Consider the following 15,658-nt stretch of genomic DNA (forward strand, 5'->3'; position numbering starts at 1 on the left):
ATGTGTCAAGGAACAATTTATCTGGCCAAATCCCGGAATATTTCTAGTTGCTCTAGTCTTATTCACCTGGGCATCTTTAATAACAGATTGGTTGGAGGGCTCCCTACTGAGATTGGTTTCTTGTCACATCTGCAATATCTTTTATTATCCAAAAACAACTTGACAGGAACCATCCCTTCATCTATAGGGAACCTGTCATCTCTGGTTGAGATCTATGCTTCCAGAAACAAAGTTGGAAGGATCCCTGTTAGCATAGGGAAACTTACGAACCTCCCTGTTCTTGCATTAGGCGATAATAAGTTGACTGGAACAGTCCCATCATCAATCTTCAACATCTCTTTCCTGAAAATTCTAGATTTCCATACTAGTGATACTAATTATCGTACATTCTTTTGACTTGCAGATAACTCTATTTGGCAAACGGTAAAGTCGGACTTATTTGGGGAAGCACATGACGTTGTCGAGTTATACTATATTAGTTGTTTCGTTGTTGCATTGTAGTAGTTAATTAGTTATTTATCTTGTCATCTGCAGATTACTAGATAACATTTTTTTAAGTTTGTAAGACTATTAGACAATTATATATCACCTATGTAATGACTTATAACTTACTCTGTATGAGTTATTTATTTATAATATTATTTTTTATCTTATAATTATTTGTGATTTTAAATTTATACTCATGTATAATTATAATTGACAATATGCTTGATAGCGGTAGCTTTTGACAAGCCATTGTAAAACTAAATTATAGTATGATCCATTTTGTAGCGATTATAATCGCCGTTATAGACTGTTAATTTGGATTGTTATTTTAGCAAATGTATCAATTACGAAATTAATAGTATCACTTAAATTTGCAACAATAAGTAACCTATAGTAGTGATAATAATCGATACGATAGGTATCTAATAGCGTCTATTGCATTCGCTACTATAACTACCTATTGCATCGATTCTTTTTCCGCTAAAACTAATGTATTTGGTATGTGAAATTAGGAAATATAGCGATTATAATCGTTATAATAATCGATACTATTATACATAGTATTTCGTATCGATTGTTTTGGTCTACCCCATTGAATGTACTAATCGCTACTAAAGGCTATGGCAACGGTGGCTACCGCGTGGAATAGCTAATTGATAGGGAATGTTTTCGTAGAGAATATATTCGCTACTAAAGGACAAAATAATCACCACGAAAGCCCTTTTTTCTTGTAGTGTAGGGAGCCTATAAATAGACTCCCCCATCATTAAATGAACCCCTAAAATTTCATAAAGCCCCCTTTTGCTTTGCTTGCCCCTCACTCCATCTCTCCTCTCTCTTTTGCTCGGCACCCGCACGCCCTCAAGGCTCGTGCCCTCGTGCTGCGCCCGCACGCCCGCACGGCCTCGTGCCCTCGTGCCTTCCCTCGCCCTAGCCTCTCCTCTCTCGCTCGTGCACTCGTGCTCACCTGCTGCCCCTCTCTCGCCCGTGCCCTCGCGCACAGCGCTGCACATGCTGCCTCCCTCTCGCTCGTGCCCTCGCGCACAGCGCTGCACCGCTCGCCCATCTCTCTCGCTCGTGCCCTCGCGCACAACGCTGCTCACTCGCTCTCTCCCTCGCGCTGCGCCCAGCCAGCGCGCGCGCGACCCTGCTGTGTCCCCCTCTCCTCGCTCGCGCTCGTCGCCCTTGCTGCGCACACGCACGTTTGTGTGTGTGTGTGTGTGTGTTCGTATTCGATTTCTTTTTCGCCCAATCACAATTAATTCGTGGTTGTTCCGTGCTATAGGCCGGATTGGTATAATTCTCTTCTTCCTTACCTATTCTATTTAAATTCCGTATTTTAAATTATTATATTAATATTATTTTGAGTAATTAAAATGCTGGGAACCGGTTGTTTGAGGATTTGTGTGTTGTGATTCATTAGGTTTGTTTTAATTATTAAAGAATGAATTTTCAGATTTGTTTATTTAATAAAGCATGGATTTTTATGATATTAAACTAGTGTTATTGGGATTTTCAAGTTAGGGTTTTAACCTCGACCTAATGAGTCAATTGATTAGCATAATTAAGTGATGATTTTAATTATGATAATCAATTATATTTTCAGATTTGAATAAAGGTTTAAAGTGTTGATTTTTATTGATTTTTAAGGCGGAAAAAGTATGTTTTTGTACTAGGGATTGATTTTTGCAAATTGATACGACTTTATTATTGAAAAACGATTGAATTCTAAAGTCTAAAGGAAGTTTTAATTTTTATAAAGTTGCTGGAAATTTAATGAACATGGAAATAATTTAAGTTTCATTATTTTGATGATAGGAGGTGATTTCTAGTTGAGTGCTCGTTATTGCAAAGTGGCCCCTACGCTTAGGTATTCAAGGTACGTACAAGTCTAGGGCGACCACACCTTTTTTGTCAATGACATTACATGATTGTTGATGATGTGAATTACATTATGTGAAATCATGTTTATTTTGGTGAACGAGCATGTGTTTTGTGATGTTGGATTTATTGAATTAATTGTTGAACAAGCATGTTGAAATTATTATGAGTATGGATTTCATTGTCAATCATGTTGTTCAATATTTATGCATGTATGGTTCAATTCACATGCAAGGGATGGATTAATTATTTGTATGCTATTGTACGGAATGTCTAGCATACTTTGAGCCATTTATTTGTACCTCGTTGTACTATTTATTTTACCACATGTGAAGGGTTAGCTCACGTAAGCCACCGCACATGTAGGGTTCAGTTGGGAATATTATGTATGAAATGAATTAGGATTTGTCGTGCAAGGGCACAACCCTCGTGTTAATATGCATGATGTGGAGTCTCACTTTGGTGAGGAGGAACATGGTAGTAATATCACAAGTGTCTTGCTTGGTTGATCACAAGTCTTAAAGCATTAAAATAAGATTGTTTTGGTTGTCGTTTATTAATTGTATGTATGAATGTGGTCGAGTCTTGAGTTCGCCTTTAATAAAATATTAATAAACGTAAAGTGCAACCAGAACAAGCTTCAAAACTCTTGGAACGTATATACCTTGAGTATGAACAATGGGGGGAGTCTTGCCGGAAAACTCGTACTCCTACTAATGATACAAGACGTTGTTTCGTTTATATTATGCGCAGGAATTCCGTCGGTATGGCCCGACACTCGGTATGGCCCGATTTTATTATTATTATATTTGGTGTATGGTTGGCTCCCATCACCTTTTTCCCTTTGTGGATTATTCATTTGGCCCGTTCGAAGCTTATTCTAATTAAATTGTGAGTCAAGAGTCGAGTCAAGAGTCGAGTCTTGTATCTCATGATTGTTTGATTTGTTATTATATGGATTTTGCATGTTGATTAGTATTCAGTGAGTGATGCATGCTTTAGTTTCATTACTCTATGCTTGTAAGTACTCAGCTTTTGCTGACTACGTGCTTTGTGTGTTTCCGGTCATGGCCTTTGCCTTAATGACCCTATGATGATCCATCATTTGCACTTGCATTGTTGGGGAGTAGAATAATATAGCAGGTTGGTAGATGAAGTACGATCGAAATCATGTGGCTTGGGATGATTGAGAGAGTTGCATGTTTTCGTCTTTTGAAACTATTTTATTTAACTTTATTTTAATTATGTTTGAAATATTTGAATTACTTATACTTTGGGTTTTGGGCCATTATGGTTCCAAATTGTAGGAGGCCTCGATATTTTATTAATTATGGTTTTTAAAAGTTAGTTGACATTTAATTCCGCTGCGTAATTCTGGTAATAGCCTTAACCGTTATCACGGTGGCGGTAATGCTTTAGTAATTCCTTTATTTTAAGTTGGAAAATGGTTTTATAAAACCAAGGAATTATTAGGGTGTTACACTAACTATAGATGTCTACATTTGTCCCTAGGCCTGAAGAAGTGAGTTCGATGATAAAACCAAACACTGCTTGTCCACGCTTTTCCTAAGTATGCGACGGACGACCTGTGACTGACTGGCGTAATCCCAAAACCCATATTTCCATTTTTAGTAACTTCTATGTATAGTAACTGCCATGTTTAACCGCTGCCCAGAACAATAACCATATAAGATAGATTGTCAAGTGATTATGTTGTATTACAATTTATCCTTGAGAAAAAAGATAAGAGTTGCACTACAACTAGTATCATTGAAGAGATAAAATTGTAAATGAGATAAAAATTCGAAATAAAACCAGAAAATCTAGAATCCCTTGGAAAGCAAACACTAGCGCTAAAAATTTCTAGCGCTTGGCACACAAGCACCGCAATATTCCAGCGCAAAAAAATCAGTGCCATAAAATTATGGCCCTACAGTTTGATTCCCAGCCAAATACGACACTGATTATGAGCTGTCAATGACTCAGCACAACCAAATCTGCCCCTCATTTGGCCAACGCTATAATATTCTAAGCGCACACATGGTCAACGCCACTTTTTTCTAGCACTGCCATTTGATTTTCACGCACCTGCTCAGCAGAGGCACCAACCTCATTTCCCTACCCATTTTTAGGCAAAAATGGAGGAGATTTTGGAGGATCTTCCAATAGCTAAACTCTGCCAAAATATACTCTCATACTGATACAAAAATACAATTCTTCAAATACAAAATTCAATCATAAAAATCTCAAATTGAAGTCTTTGGAATTTAAGCTCAAGCAAAGAAGCTTCAACCAAGAAGACCTAGGTTAGCTTTTGAGACTTTAACCTAATCTTATGCCTTTCTTTGCATTCAAATTTTACATTCTTATTAAAATTCGAAGGATGTTCATGTGACTTCATAACTCACATGAACTAGAGCATGCTGTACGAAAAAGAGCAATCTTTGGAGGGACTTCACTCTTGAATTTCCCTTCGAATGATTTTCCATTATCTTCTTAATTACAGTTTCTATGTTTTTATTATCGAAAAAACTTTTCAAAAATATGACAAGTATAAGAGATTTCACTCTTGAAAAATATCTTTTACAACAATCATGACTCAATTTAAACTTCAAAATACAATTTTAAAAGTTTAAGGATGTTTGAAAATGTGCAGACCCATCTTCAACCTACAACTCATGAAGTTCAAGTTTCATGTTCAACTTTCAAATACAATGTTCAAGGATGTTTAAATGAGAGCAACCTCACTTTTAACTAAAACTTTTCAACATTTGGAGCACGTAAAAGTTAGGGTTTTTCATGCATACTTGAATCATCCCTCCTTTTAAAAATAAGGCCTCTTAATTTCAAGTTATAATTTCAAGTCCTGCATTCAATAGACAATTTTCAACTTCAATTTCCAATTTCAAACTCAAAATCATGACACTTTAAAGTGAGCAACCTAACTTTGAAGTTAGATTATCATACAACTTTAAAGCATTCAAGGAAAATATGTCTTGAACATTCTTTCTCCTTTGTATTTTAAGCCTTTAAATTAGCACTTTTCAATTCCTAATGCAATTTTGATTATTTATGCTTTAATATGCTTATTGAGTCGCTTTATTTCAATTCTGCACTTACAATTCATTCAGTTACACCTAGTCCTTCTAGGTAGTGTATAATCATTTTTATGCACTTATTTACTATTTTTTGATGTTTGCTTATGCTTGATTTTATCACCATTTCTATGCTAAATACAAGACATACAACAATCCCATAACAACTAATAAGATAACTTTGGACAACCAGACTAGGTTCCGGTTAATCTTGACTAGTTAGAAATAATCACCATTCTAGAATACAACGTTCTAATTTTAAATTCATGCTCACTCTCCTCAACTAGATTCATTCTAGGATTATTTGCACGAAAATGATTCTAGCATTGAATTTACTTAGGCCTTAGCCGATTCGAAATAAGTTTTTCGTTCTTGAACTCGAATCTCTAATCTGTTTCAATTCCAATGCTTTATCTGCTAGTCATTTTTTTTTCTAAACAGACTTTAAAATGTTTGGTGACGACTCTTTGAAGCACAAATGATCAAAGTCTTAGAGGCCTTTCAAATTACTATTTCGATTTTCTAATGTACAAGCTAAAACACCACTAATTATGATTCTTGAAGTTATTTCCTCTTAAGGGTGGGATTTGTAACAAATTATGCCAACTTTTGTATTCACGATTCTTGATAATTAGCCCGAATTCTATGTACTTAACAATTTACCAAAATATTTTTCTAAGCCGTTAAATTTACATACAAAAACATTTTCGGAAACGTGGCCGAAAATTTACCCCCTACATTTATGTGTTCTGAATTTTTAGTCATAATTTGAGGTTGAATTTCTTTACCCAATTTGGTATATATGTTCTTGGTGTTCATATTAAAATTCATCTTTTTAGGTTGAGTTTCTTTACCCAAAATAGAAAGTCATGTTTTAATGTATGGGATTCTTAGATATTCTAGGTTTAAGCTCTACTATGTGTGAGTAGTTACCTTAGGCCTAGAGGTTGGGTGACCCATAGTATAATTATGGCATGAAAACTCCCTCTCCCTTTACTTGTATGTAATGTTGGTGTATGTTGGCCTTTGTTAGCTGTTGTAGTATTATGTCTTTGCTTTGGATCGGTGTATGAGCGTGTTAGATGGACTTAAGTTGGTCTTTCTTTCTTATTTCCTTGTTCCAAACCCCAAGGAAAATTTTATTCATCGACTATATTTGTTCTCCTACATAGGCATTGAGCACGGAGTCGGTGACACCGGAAACGCTCCCTTTCACACAAAAAAACTCATGTTCTTCTTGTCAACTCTAAGAGAATGACTATATTGTGTGTTGAGCCTCCTTTCTATTTATCTTTGTGTAACCTTGACCACCGGGAACCTAGATAGAAAATCAGAAACACAACTTTAGAGTCTTTGTAGCACACCGTGGCCACCGGGTGCAATTGTTTATGTTAGTTCACAATGCCCCCTATATTAACAAGTAATTCTCCTTGTGTTCATATATGGGTGGATTAGGAGAGACTTTTATTTTCCATGGATATACTAGGAAGAATGTCTCTTCTCTAGTCCTATCCCTTCATATATATTACACAGTTTTTTCAATTAGTGACAAGTTGTGAGAAAAAAACCCAATTAACCATTGCTTATTTGAATTAAGGGTACTAGTAGTTTTATGCTTGTAGCTAGTCTATAAAACGCTTCATCTCCGAGAGTTTGAACCCTTAAACTCTTGTCCGCTATATTCATTGTAGTGTCATAGGATTGAGTAAAGTACAATCATTTTATATTACTTGCAATAGCTTGTGATATTACGACGTATCCTAGGCTAATTAACGTTTTTAATTGAAAATCTATTAGTGGGTAGCGCTAGAAAATCTATTCAATTTTCGCGCCACTTTGCAAGTGCTAGAATTTTATATCTATACCATAAGTGTTTGAGTGATCGCATGAATTTCATCTTTCATAGACCCAGTTTTAACTATAAGTAGACCCATTCTTCACCTCCAAAAAATTACAAATTCCCACTTATTCTTTAATCCTCTTTGTATTTATGATATTCTTTCAAATAATGTAACACTTCTAGTTATTGTACTTCTTCTCTTATTCTTAGCCTAGTCTTGAACACGAATCCCTAAACGTTACTGGTGCAATCTAAGTATGTCGTTAAATACCTAGAGAAATCACCAAATAATACAATTTAGCTAGTCCTATTGATACAATTCTATGACACTAGAACAATTACCGTACACCAGGCGTAAGCATGGGGTCAAACTTTGAGGGAACAAAGAGTTTTCTACACTAGCAAGGCACATTTAATGACTAGCACACTTCACTTCAAACACAACCGTTGATTAGGTTGTTTGCACAAGCAGGGTAATCTATACTAAGGAATAGGACTAGGAAGGAGGGATTCCACCTAGTATAGCCATGTCAAGAAAAGGTCTTTCTTACTCTACAAAATCATGAGCATATGGCTGATTACAAGTTAGTCTAGGGAGTATTGCGCACTACTACAAACAGTTCCCACCCAATGATCATGGTGTAGTTCAAGAGTCTAGAGTTGCATTATGTTTATGATTTCCTACCAAGGTTCTCGATGGTCACGATGACAACTAGGTGAATATAAATGAGGCTCAACACCCACTATAATAAATTCTAGAGTTCACATGAAAAATGGGCGCTTTCTCGTGTCAAAGGGAGTGTTTCCGGTGTCAAGGGCTCCGTGCTCAATGCCTATCTAGGGGAACAACTATAGCACATGAATCCAAATTTTTCCTTGGTGTTTGGAACAAGGAAACAAACAAGAAAGACAAAACTCAGTACAACTAACATGCTCATACACCCATCTCAAGCAAGGACATAATCTCACAACAACTAGCAAATCCCAATAAACACCAAACACTACTACAAAACCCGCTATTTCTGGACGCCATGAGCTCGACGCGGAAGGTACAGCCTGGAGAAAGTTTTGATCCGCGTGTTTTCTCGACGCGCTTTGTCGTCTTCCCTTATTGTCGACAGGTAAAAGCGTCGAGACACGAGGCATATGATAAGGCACGTGGTAGACTAATGTTATGCTTCACAAAATTTGGGGGAAAAACCCACTCCAGTCTCCCACCGGCCTCATGCTACTATCTAATAACTGAAACCTAGCCTCCCACTATTGAATTTCACTCTCTATCAATCCATGTTCTTGAAATATCAAAGATCCATCAATTGATTTCATCAACAGATCGGGGGATCTTTGGGTTTTTGATGCTTGAAGTTTACCTTACAGATGTAACTAATTATTTTGTGTATTCTGCCGTTAATTTGCGAAATCGATAATGTTTATAACTTCGTTTTTTTCCTTCCTCTTCGCAGATCTATTGTTCAATTATAGGGTTTTAATCCATTATTTAACATGATTTGTTTCTTTTTTATTTGGGTAATTTATTGGATTTGTTAAATTCACTCATCTAAATTTTTTCATTTATCATTGTGTTATTAAGGTTTTTTCTGGAAATGGAATTAACTCAAGCATAATCATCAGTTGGTGGAGATGGAGAAGAGACGGGGTAGTCGACCCTTTCCTCGGCTCTTCAAAATTTTAAACCCTCGTCATCGTCTAACCAGTTCAGTTTGTTGCTTATTTTTTTTGTTCAATTACGTGTTATATATGAATTTGGGTGAAGTATTTAGAGGTAAATTTGGGGGTTTTTTGGCTAATTTTTTTAATTTGGGTATTTTGATTTTAAGGTGTTTTGTTATCTGGATTACAATTCATTTAGGGTATATTGTTTATCATTAACTTGATTCTGGTTGTTTATAGTTTATGATAAATTAATTATTATCTCTTAAATCTGGTTTGTAAGTCTTCTTTATTTCTTTCAAGTTTCGTGTTTTATTTCAATTCGTATTCTAATGTTGATTGAAATTATCTTCTTATTCAGATTATATGTAATTGAAACGTTAAGTGAAGCAACTTTAATAATTTGATGATTGTTCAATTAGTGAAGTTTTTTATGCTGGGTGGTTAGGAGTAATAGGAATTTTATGGAATAACTTTTGTAGTGTCTATGTTTTATTCTTTTATGGACTAGAGACCTTGACCTTCTTTATTGGTTTGCCATTATGATAGAAAATCATCTTATGGATAAGATACTACTGTCAATGTTGAGAAATTCTCAATTACGTACATTTTCTATTGCCCTGCAGTGCTAGATCAAGCGTGTTGTTTTGGATAATACCTTTTTCTCCTTATATTATTGTAGCTTACTTTGATGAATTTTGCAATTGGTTTTTAGTTTCAATTATCCCTCCTCATCCATGCGTGTTTCTTCTAGTCCTGATCAACTAATGTTTATGACAGTAGGATGAATATATCAGAAGGAAATATTAACATGGATAAATTGGAACTTCTAGACAATTCTTTTTATATTATTCTCAAAATTGATTTAACATATGAACTTTGGAGTCATATTCTTACAATAATCTCCACTGATATTTAACACATAAGAATAGTGCCGAAAAATATCTAAAAACTCAATTCCTATTTCAATAAATTAAGATTATTATGGGAATATGTAATACCTCGAAAATTTTAAACGTGATTTATTAAAATTAAAAATATTTATTAGCTTGATTTCGTTTTAAATAATTACGAATAATCGAATTTCGTTATTTTAATCGTTTTTACGATTTACTTTAAACGATAAATTTATAAACGAAAATTTATTTATTTTTTTCGTTAACGATAATTTTTATAAAGAATTATTTTAATTAAACATTTATATTTTTAGTAAGTTTCAAAAATAGCAACAACTTCTGAAATTTTTGGCCAAATAATGTGAAATTATGAAATTGCCCTTAAAAGAGCCAAAATCCCCTTTTCTCTTTTTCTGCTTGCTCTCCACGTGCAAATGAGTGAATAAATTTTCTTCCTTCTCCTTTTCCCTTGCTCTCCACGTACAAAGCAAGAGGAAACATTTTCCTTCCTTCCTCTCTTTCCCTCAATTCAGTCCATGTTCATTCCTTCCCATTCACTCTACATGGATACAAATTCAGTTTCTATTTCCTAATTGAAATTCAACATCAAAAATCAAAACAACAACCAATTTCACTCCCCTTTTGTTCTTCTGTGATTCAAACCCACCACCGCCAACAACCACCGACTACCACCACTACCACCTCCGTCAAACACCACCTCAACCACTCCAGCACCACTCGACCACCCAACACCACCACCGCAGCCCACCGGGTACTCTCCCCTGCTGACTCCTCTGTCGCACCCCCTGCTCCCCTCCCCTGCCTACCTTTTTCTTTCTTTCCCTCGCCGCACCACCGTGCCGCAACCACTAACTCCCCCCAACCATTCTCGCTGCCACCCTCAACCACCGACCTCCTCTCAAATCCACCACCTTCACCCTTGCACCCTTGCACCCTCGCCTCCTCTCTCTCTCACTCAACTCGATCCCCTGCCCCCCCGCCTTCTCCCTACCTTCACTCTCCTCGTGCGTCGGCGTCGGTGCCGCCATGCCTGCGGCTTTCCCTTCTATACTGCTGCGTCGCACCACCAGTCGTAGACCACCGCCCGTCTTCCCTTCCTCTCCCTTTTCCTTTCCTCCCCTGCCTTCCCCTGTCTTGTGCTTCCTTTCCCAAAATTCCAGAAATCAGTTTCAAGTGAAACTTTGATTTCCTTCCCTCAAACCCAATTTAAAGATTGGGCCATTTTTCCACTTGGGCCTTTGGTAAGTTAAAAATTAAATGGTTATTTCAGATTTTCTAAATTACTAATTTCCATGTTTTAATAAATTGCTATGATATAATTATTTACTAATAAATTGTTATTATCTTTCAGGTTTAATTATCGAATATCGATTTTACTAAAATAAATTACTAGCTTGAATTAATAAAAACGGAATTTAAATAATGTTTTCATGAAAATCGGTTTATGAAATAAATATATATTACGGTTAAAATTTCAATTAATAATATTTTCTTTTAATTATGAAATTATATTTTTATTAAAAAATTATTTATTTATAAACTCATTACTTATAAATTTTATTTTATTTATAAAATGTCGATTTTTGATTATTTATCGTCTTAATACTAATTCAACGATTTAATATTTTGTAAGAATTGGACTCGGAGCTCAGGACGAACGAACCAAGGAAAATCCTTAGCAAAATCGTGGAAGTGAGGTAACGGCTATTACTAGTACCCGCAATTCCCTTATAAATGCGATTATGAAATTACAACGTTATGATTGATTTATGAACTGAATGTTTTGACATGTTTTATGAATTGCGGGAAATGAAATATGATTTGATTGAATTATTTATAATATGATTGAATATTTTATTATAATATGATTTGATGGAATTATTCTTAAAATATGATTGATTGAAATTCTTGTAAAATTATGTTTATAAGAAAACCATGAAAGAAATGATGTTTATGCAATGCCATGAAAGAATTTATATTTTATTGATCCCAGGATCTAAATGATGTTTTATCATGATCTCATGATCTAAAGGATTTATGTTACTTCAACTGAAGTAAAAAGGCTAAAATGTAAAATTAAACGAAACATGATAAATGAAAGTGAAAGACCTAGTCCGTTTGGCAGTATATGTTCACAGGTTACGATTCTCGGTCATGCATGTACCCATGGGGCATCCACCCATTGAGCCAAGGCTCTCATGTTTCCGGGCCAAGGCCCCATGTTTTATGGACAACGGTCCATCGTGGAAGACGTTCCACCATGTCATACTTGCCACGGATAGCATGTGCACCTTAAAGTTATGAATGAATTAAATAAAGGACTTTATAAAATGTTTTACTATATTCTATTCTCCTTGTTTTATTAAATAAAATGAATTGAAATGAATTTACGTTGCTAGGATAGTCGTTACTGAGTCTTCGGCTCACCGTTTTTGTTTTCTGTTTTAGGTACTGCTGGGAACGATGGAAACGATTAGTGGCGAGGAATTTCACATTAACAATGTCACCTAGTTTATGCTTAATGTTTTAATAATTTAATTAAAGACTTTTAGTAAATTTATGTACTTTTATTTTGAAAATATAAAGGATTATTATATTAATTTGGAGTTTTAATAGCTTATGATTGATGGTTTCCTTGTAATTCCCAAGAGGGAGTTACGACAGGTAATGTCCCGACCAAATCAGGTTAATTCCGCTGCTAATTATGCTTTAATAATTGAATTAGAGGTCGGGGCGTTACAGAATATTACCTCCGCATTTTGGTCTACAGTAAGTTAATTCAAAGATGCAACTAATAATGTATGTAAGAGGCGAAAATCATGATATAAAGGTGATATTATTAGTTATTTATTTGTCGCTTGATTGAACTTGTTGATACCATTGCAGTTAGCACATACAATTTGATCTAGATCCTTGCGAGCTGCATTTGCCTTCAGTGCGCTGCCACTTGATTTCCTTACAAAACAAACAACATCGCATTCTGGGAAACTATAACTCATTCTTGGCATTCATGGACTAAGCATAGTTTGAACAGGAAAACATTGAAATTCTTCTGGTTTAGTCAGTGATTAGGTTGTTTCCGACTGCAGAGTGTTTTAAATGGGTTGTATCCCTATGGTCTCTACCCAAAATAACAATATTTTTTCATGAGAAACTCAGTTCAATGTAATAATTATTTGAACAAACATTTAAGGTGGGGGGTGAGAGAGAAATTAAGAAGTGACTGTGCATGCATCAATTACTACTAGTACAATAGCCAATTTCTTGTGCAACAGGCACGCGTTAGTCATGAAATGTTATTGGCTGTCATTCCTAACCCAGTGACATGTTTTTCAACTCAAGGTGTACTCAAAATCAAGCATCCAGGGTACAATCAGGCTCAAACTTGTTGGTTGATTGGTTTACAAGTAGACGCTACAAAAGCAAAGAAAGATGGAATTTTGAATTATGCAGCAGCGAAAACAATATTCTCTATGAAGATGGACAGCCTTTGTTTTCTTTATAAGGTTTGCTCCATTCTTTTAATAAGCAACTGTTGTTTCTTGACACAATGATACTCCCTCGTTTAGATTCCTTATTTATCTTTTGGTCTGGTGTGTATGCATTTTCTTGGTTAGTTTGTCTGCATAAGCCTTGTGTATATATACTTTTTGTTTTGGATAATAATGATAATCATGAGTCTCTTAGCAAAATCAAGCATTGAATACAAATGAAAATAACAGAACTCCTTTTAGCAAAATCAAGCATTAAATACAATTACTGAACATGTCTGTCACCTCAAATCTAATGGTAAAATGTTATTAGAAATGCTTTTATAGTCAGATTATGTCAGCTATCCATTTAATTAAACTTTCTGGTAAATTATAGCTTGTAAAACTTGGAAAATATCATATAAATCGTTTGTCTGAAAAATCAAACTTTTAAAAGTTTATTTTGATATCTTTAGTGTTGTGCTCACGAGAATTCTATGTGAGTGTCTAACAATGTTGTTGTCTATAGGGTTTCTTTAAATATCTCATGGAACTCTTGAATGATACCAACTACTCTTTGATGGAAAGAGTGAGTTACTTTCACTTATTTACTTGATTGAAATTGTTTGGTTGTTGAGAAAGTACCCTTTTTGTAATTCTAGTTTCATGTGGCAATTTAGGGCTTGAGGATGTAAGCCATTATTGTGGTCTGTCGTTACTTGAATAATCCAGAGTTCAAAATTGTAGTAACATGTCAAAATTAGTACTGTTGATTAGAGCTTTTGCGGGGCTTAAATCCCCTGCTCATAATAGTACTCTAAATATCTTGTAGTCAAACCAAAATTTTGTTATGTTTTAGGCAGATCGAAGAAGATGCTTGTTGCATATTAAACCTTATGCCCCTTATTTACTTTATCACTCTAGTGAGGAATCTTATCAAGATACTTTGGGCAGTTTATTTCACAAATGTTTTCACTTGAATTATAAGTTTGTTTTGTTGTCCTAATTAAAACCTATTTTTGTGGAACATGTCAATGTTAAATTGATGAAATTTTGGAGTCTAAAATTTCCCGATTATTTATTATGTTCTTAAAAGACATAACCATCTCTAGAATGACTATTTCAGGTCACTTCAGGAAGTTCTAGCTGCATAATAGAGAGAAGATAAATTATGCAGTAAGTTGTATCCCATGTTCCACGGAGATTATACTAGAAGCTCTAAACTTACAAGTAAAGAGAAATGACGAAAATTCTTTGAAAGCTAGAGAAACGTCGATAAATTGTTCAATATGTTTAATGTAAAACAATATCGGTAGGAAGTCCGTTGTGATAGTTTATTATATAATGTTATATTGTATGGTTGTTATTTTTTGTTCCCATTATTTGAACAAATCCATACAAGACTCATACTCTGTATTCTATAATATGTTAATTATTAATGCAATTTTTTCAATATTCGACCCTCTTTGGTTTGTTGTACTTTAGTTGAAAGTTAAATTTTGATTGTGTATACCCCATAAAATGATATGAATTCATATAAGGGAACAAAGTATATACACAATATAAATACAAGTCTCGACTCTTTTGTGCGTCTGTAATCGAGTCCCGCGAACGAAAACTAAGCACCTAAAGGAAGATGTTAATGATAGGCGTATTTTCCGTCGTTGATAGAAAACAACCTATGCAAACAATATTTATAAAACCACTCAACAACCGGCTAGCGGTAAGCAAAGGGATCGTCCCAAAGAAACGGTGGTTAATGAGTTTTAAAGTCAATCTAGTTCGAACAAGGATTTGGTTTTGAATTGTCACTATTAAGAATCAAAAAACGAAGAATTATGCTAAATTGAATCAAGAAAGGGAAACGTTAGGGAGTCGGGGATAGGCTAGGGAAACCGGGGGAAATGAATTCAACTATTTTGCAATGGTGATCATGCAACGAAATGGTGATTAGGCAAATGACATCTAAAGACGAACCCGCCACCTCTCGGATAGGGAACGCTAAGCGTCTAATCCACGGAAGACTAATCCTAGATTAAACTAACTAGCATATAATAGGCACCGCCATTTGATCACACAAGATAGGCCCACAATCTCTTGCCAAACCTATCCTATGGTTCCACGTGACTCTAATCGAATAGCATTTGCAACTACCACTCAACTAGCATGGATATCCTATCATCAAATCATATTTAATCACATGAATCAACCAACAATCAACCAACAATTTCCCCTAATTAAGCCCCTAGGTTCTCCCCTATCCCTAACCTAATTTTACTCACTAGTCATTCTAGGAAT

The 15,658-nt window shown here is 35.1% G+C and overlaps 1 protein-coding gene and 1 long non-coding RNA gene across 4 annotated transcripts; both read left to right on the plus strand.

Moving 5' to 3' along the window:
• Positions 1-396, plus strand: LOC110787703 (leucine-rich repeat protein 1-like). The gene has a single exon (XM_021992343.2). The coding sequence runs from the start codon at positions 1-3 to the stop codon at positions 394-396; it is 396 nt and encodes a 131-aa protein (XP_021848035.2).
• A 7,789-nt stretch (positions 397-8,185) lies between these two features.
• On the plus strand, positions 8,186-14,813 carry LOC130463973 (uncharacterized). Of its 3 annotated transcripts, XR_008924247.1 has the most exons (5): positions 8,186-11,131; positions 11,524-11,587; positions 12,339-13,396; positions 13,890-13,949; positions 14,487-14,813. It is a non-coding gene; the product is annotated as an uncharacterized lncRNA (long non-coding RNA). The 3 variants fall into 3 exon arrangements; XR_008924246.1 differs by lacking the exon at positions 13,890-13,949 and having other exon boundaries at positions 8,187-11,131; XR_008924248.1 differs by lacking the exon at positions 13,890-13,949 and having other exon boundaries at positions 8,193-11,131; positions 13,233-13,396.
• The last annotated feature ends 845 nt before the right edge of the window (positions 14,814-15,658 follow it).

The sequence above is a fragment of the Spinacia oleracea genome, chromosome 6 (assembly GCF_020520425.1).
Source record: "Spinacia oleracea cultivar Varoflay chromosome 6, BTI_SOV_V1, whole genome shotgun sequence".
NCBI classification, from domain to species: domain Eukaryota; kingdom Viridiplantae; phylum Streptophyta; class Magnoliopsida; order Caryophyllales; family Amaranthaceae; genus Spinacia; species Spinacia oleracea.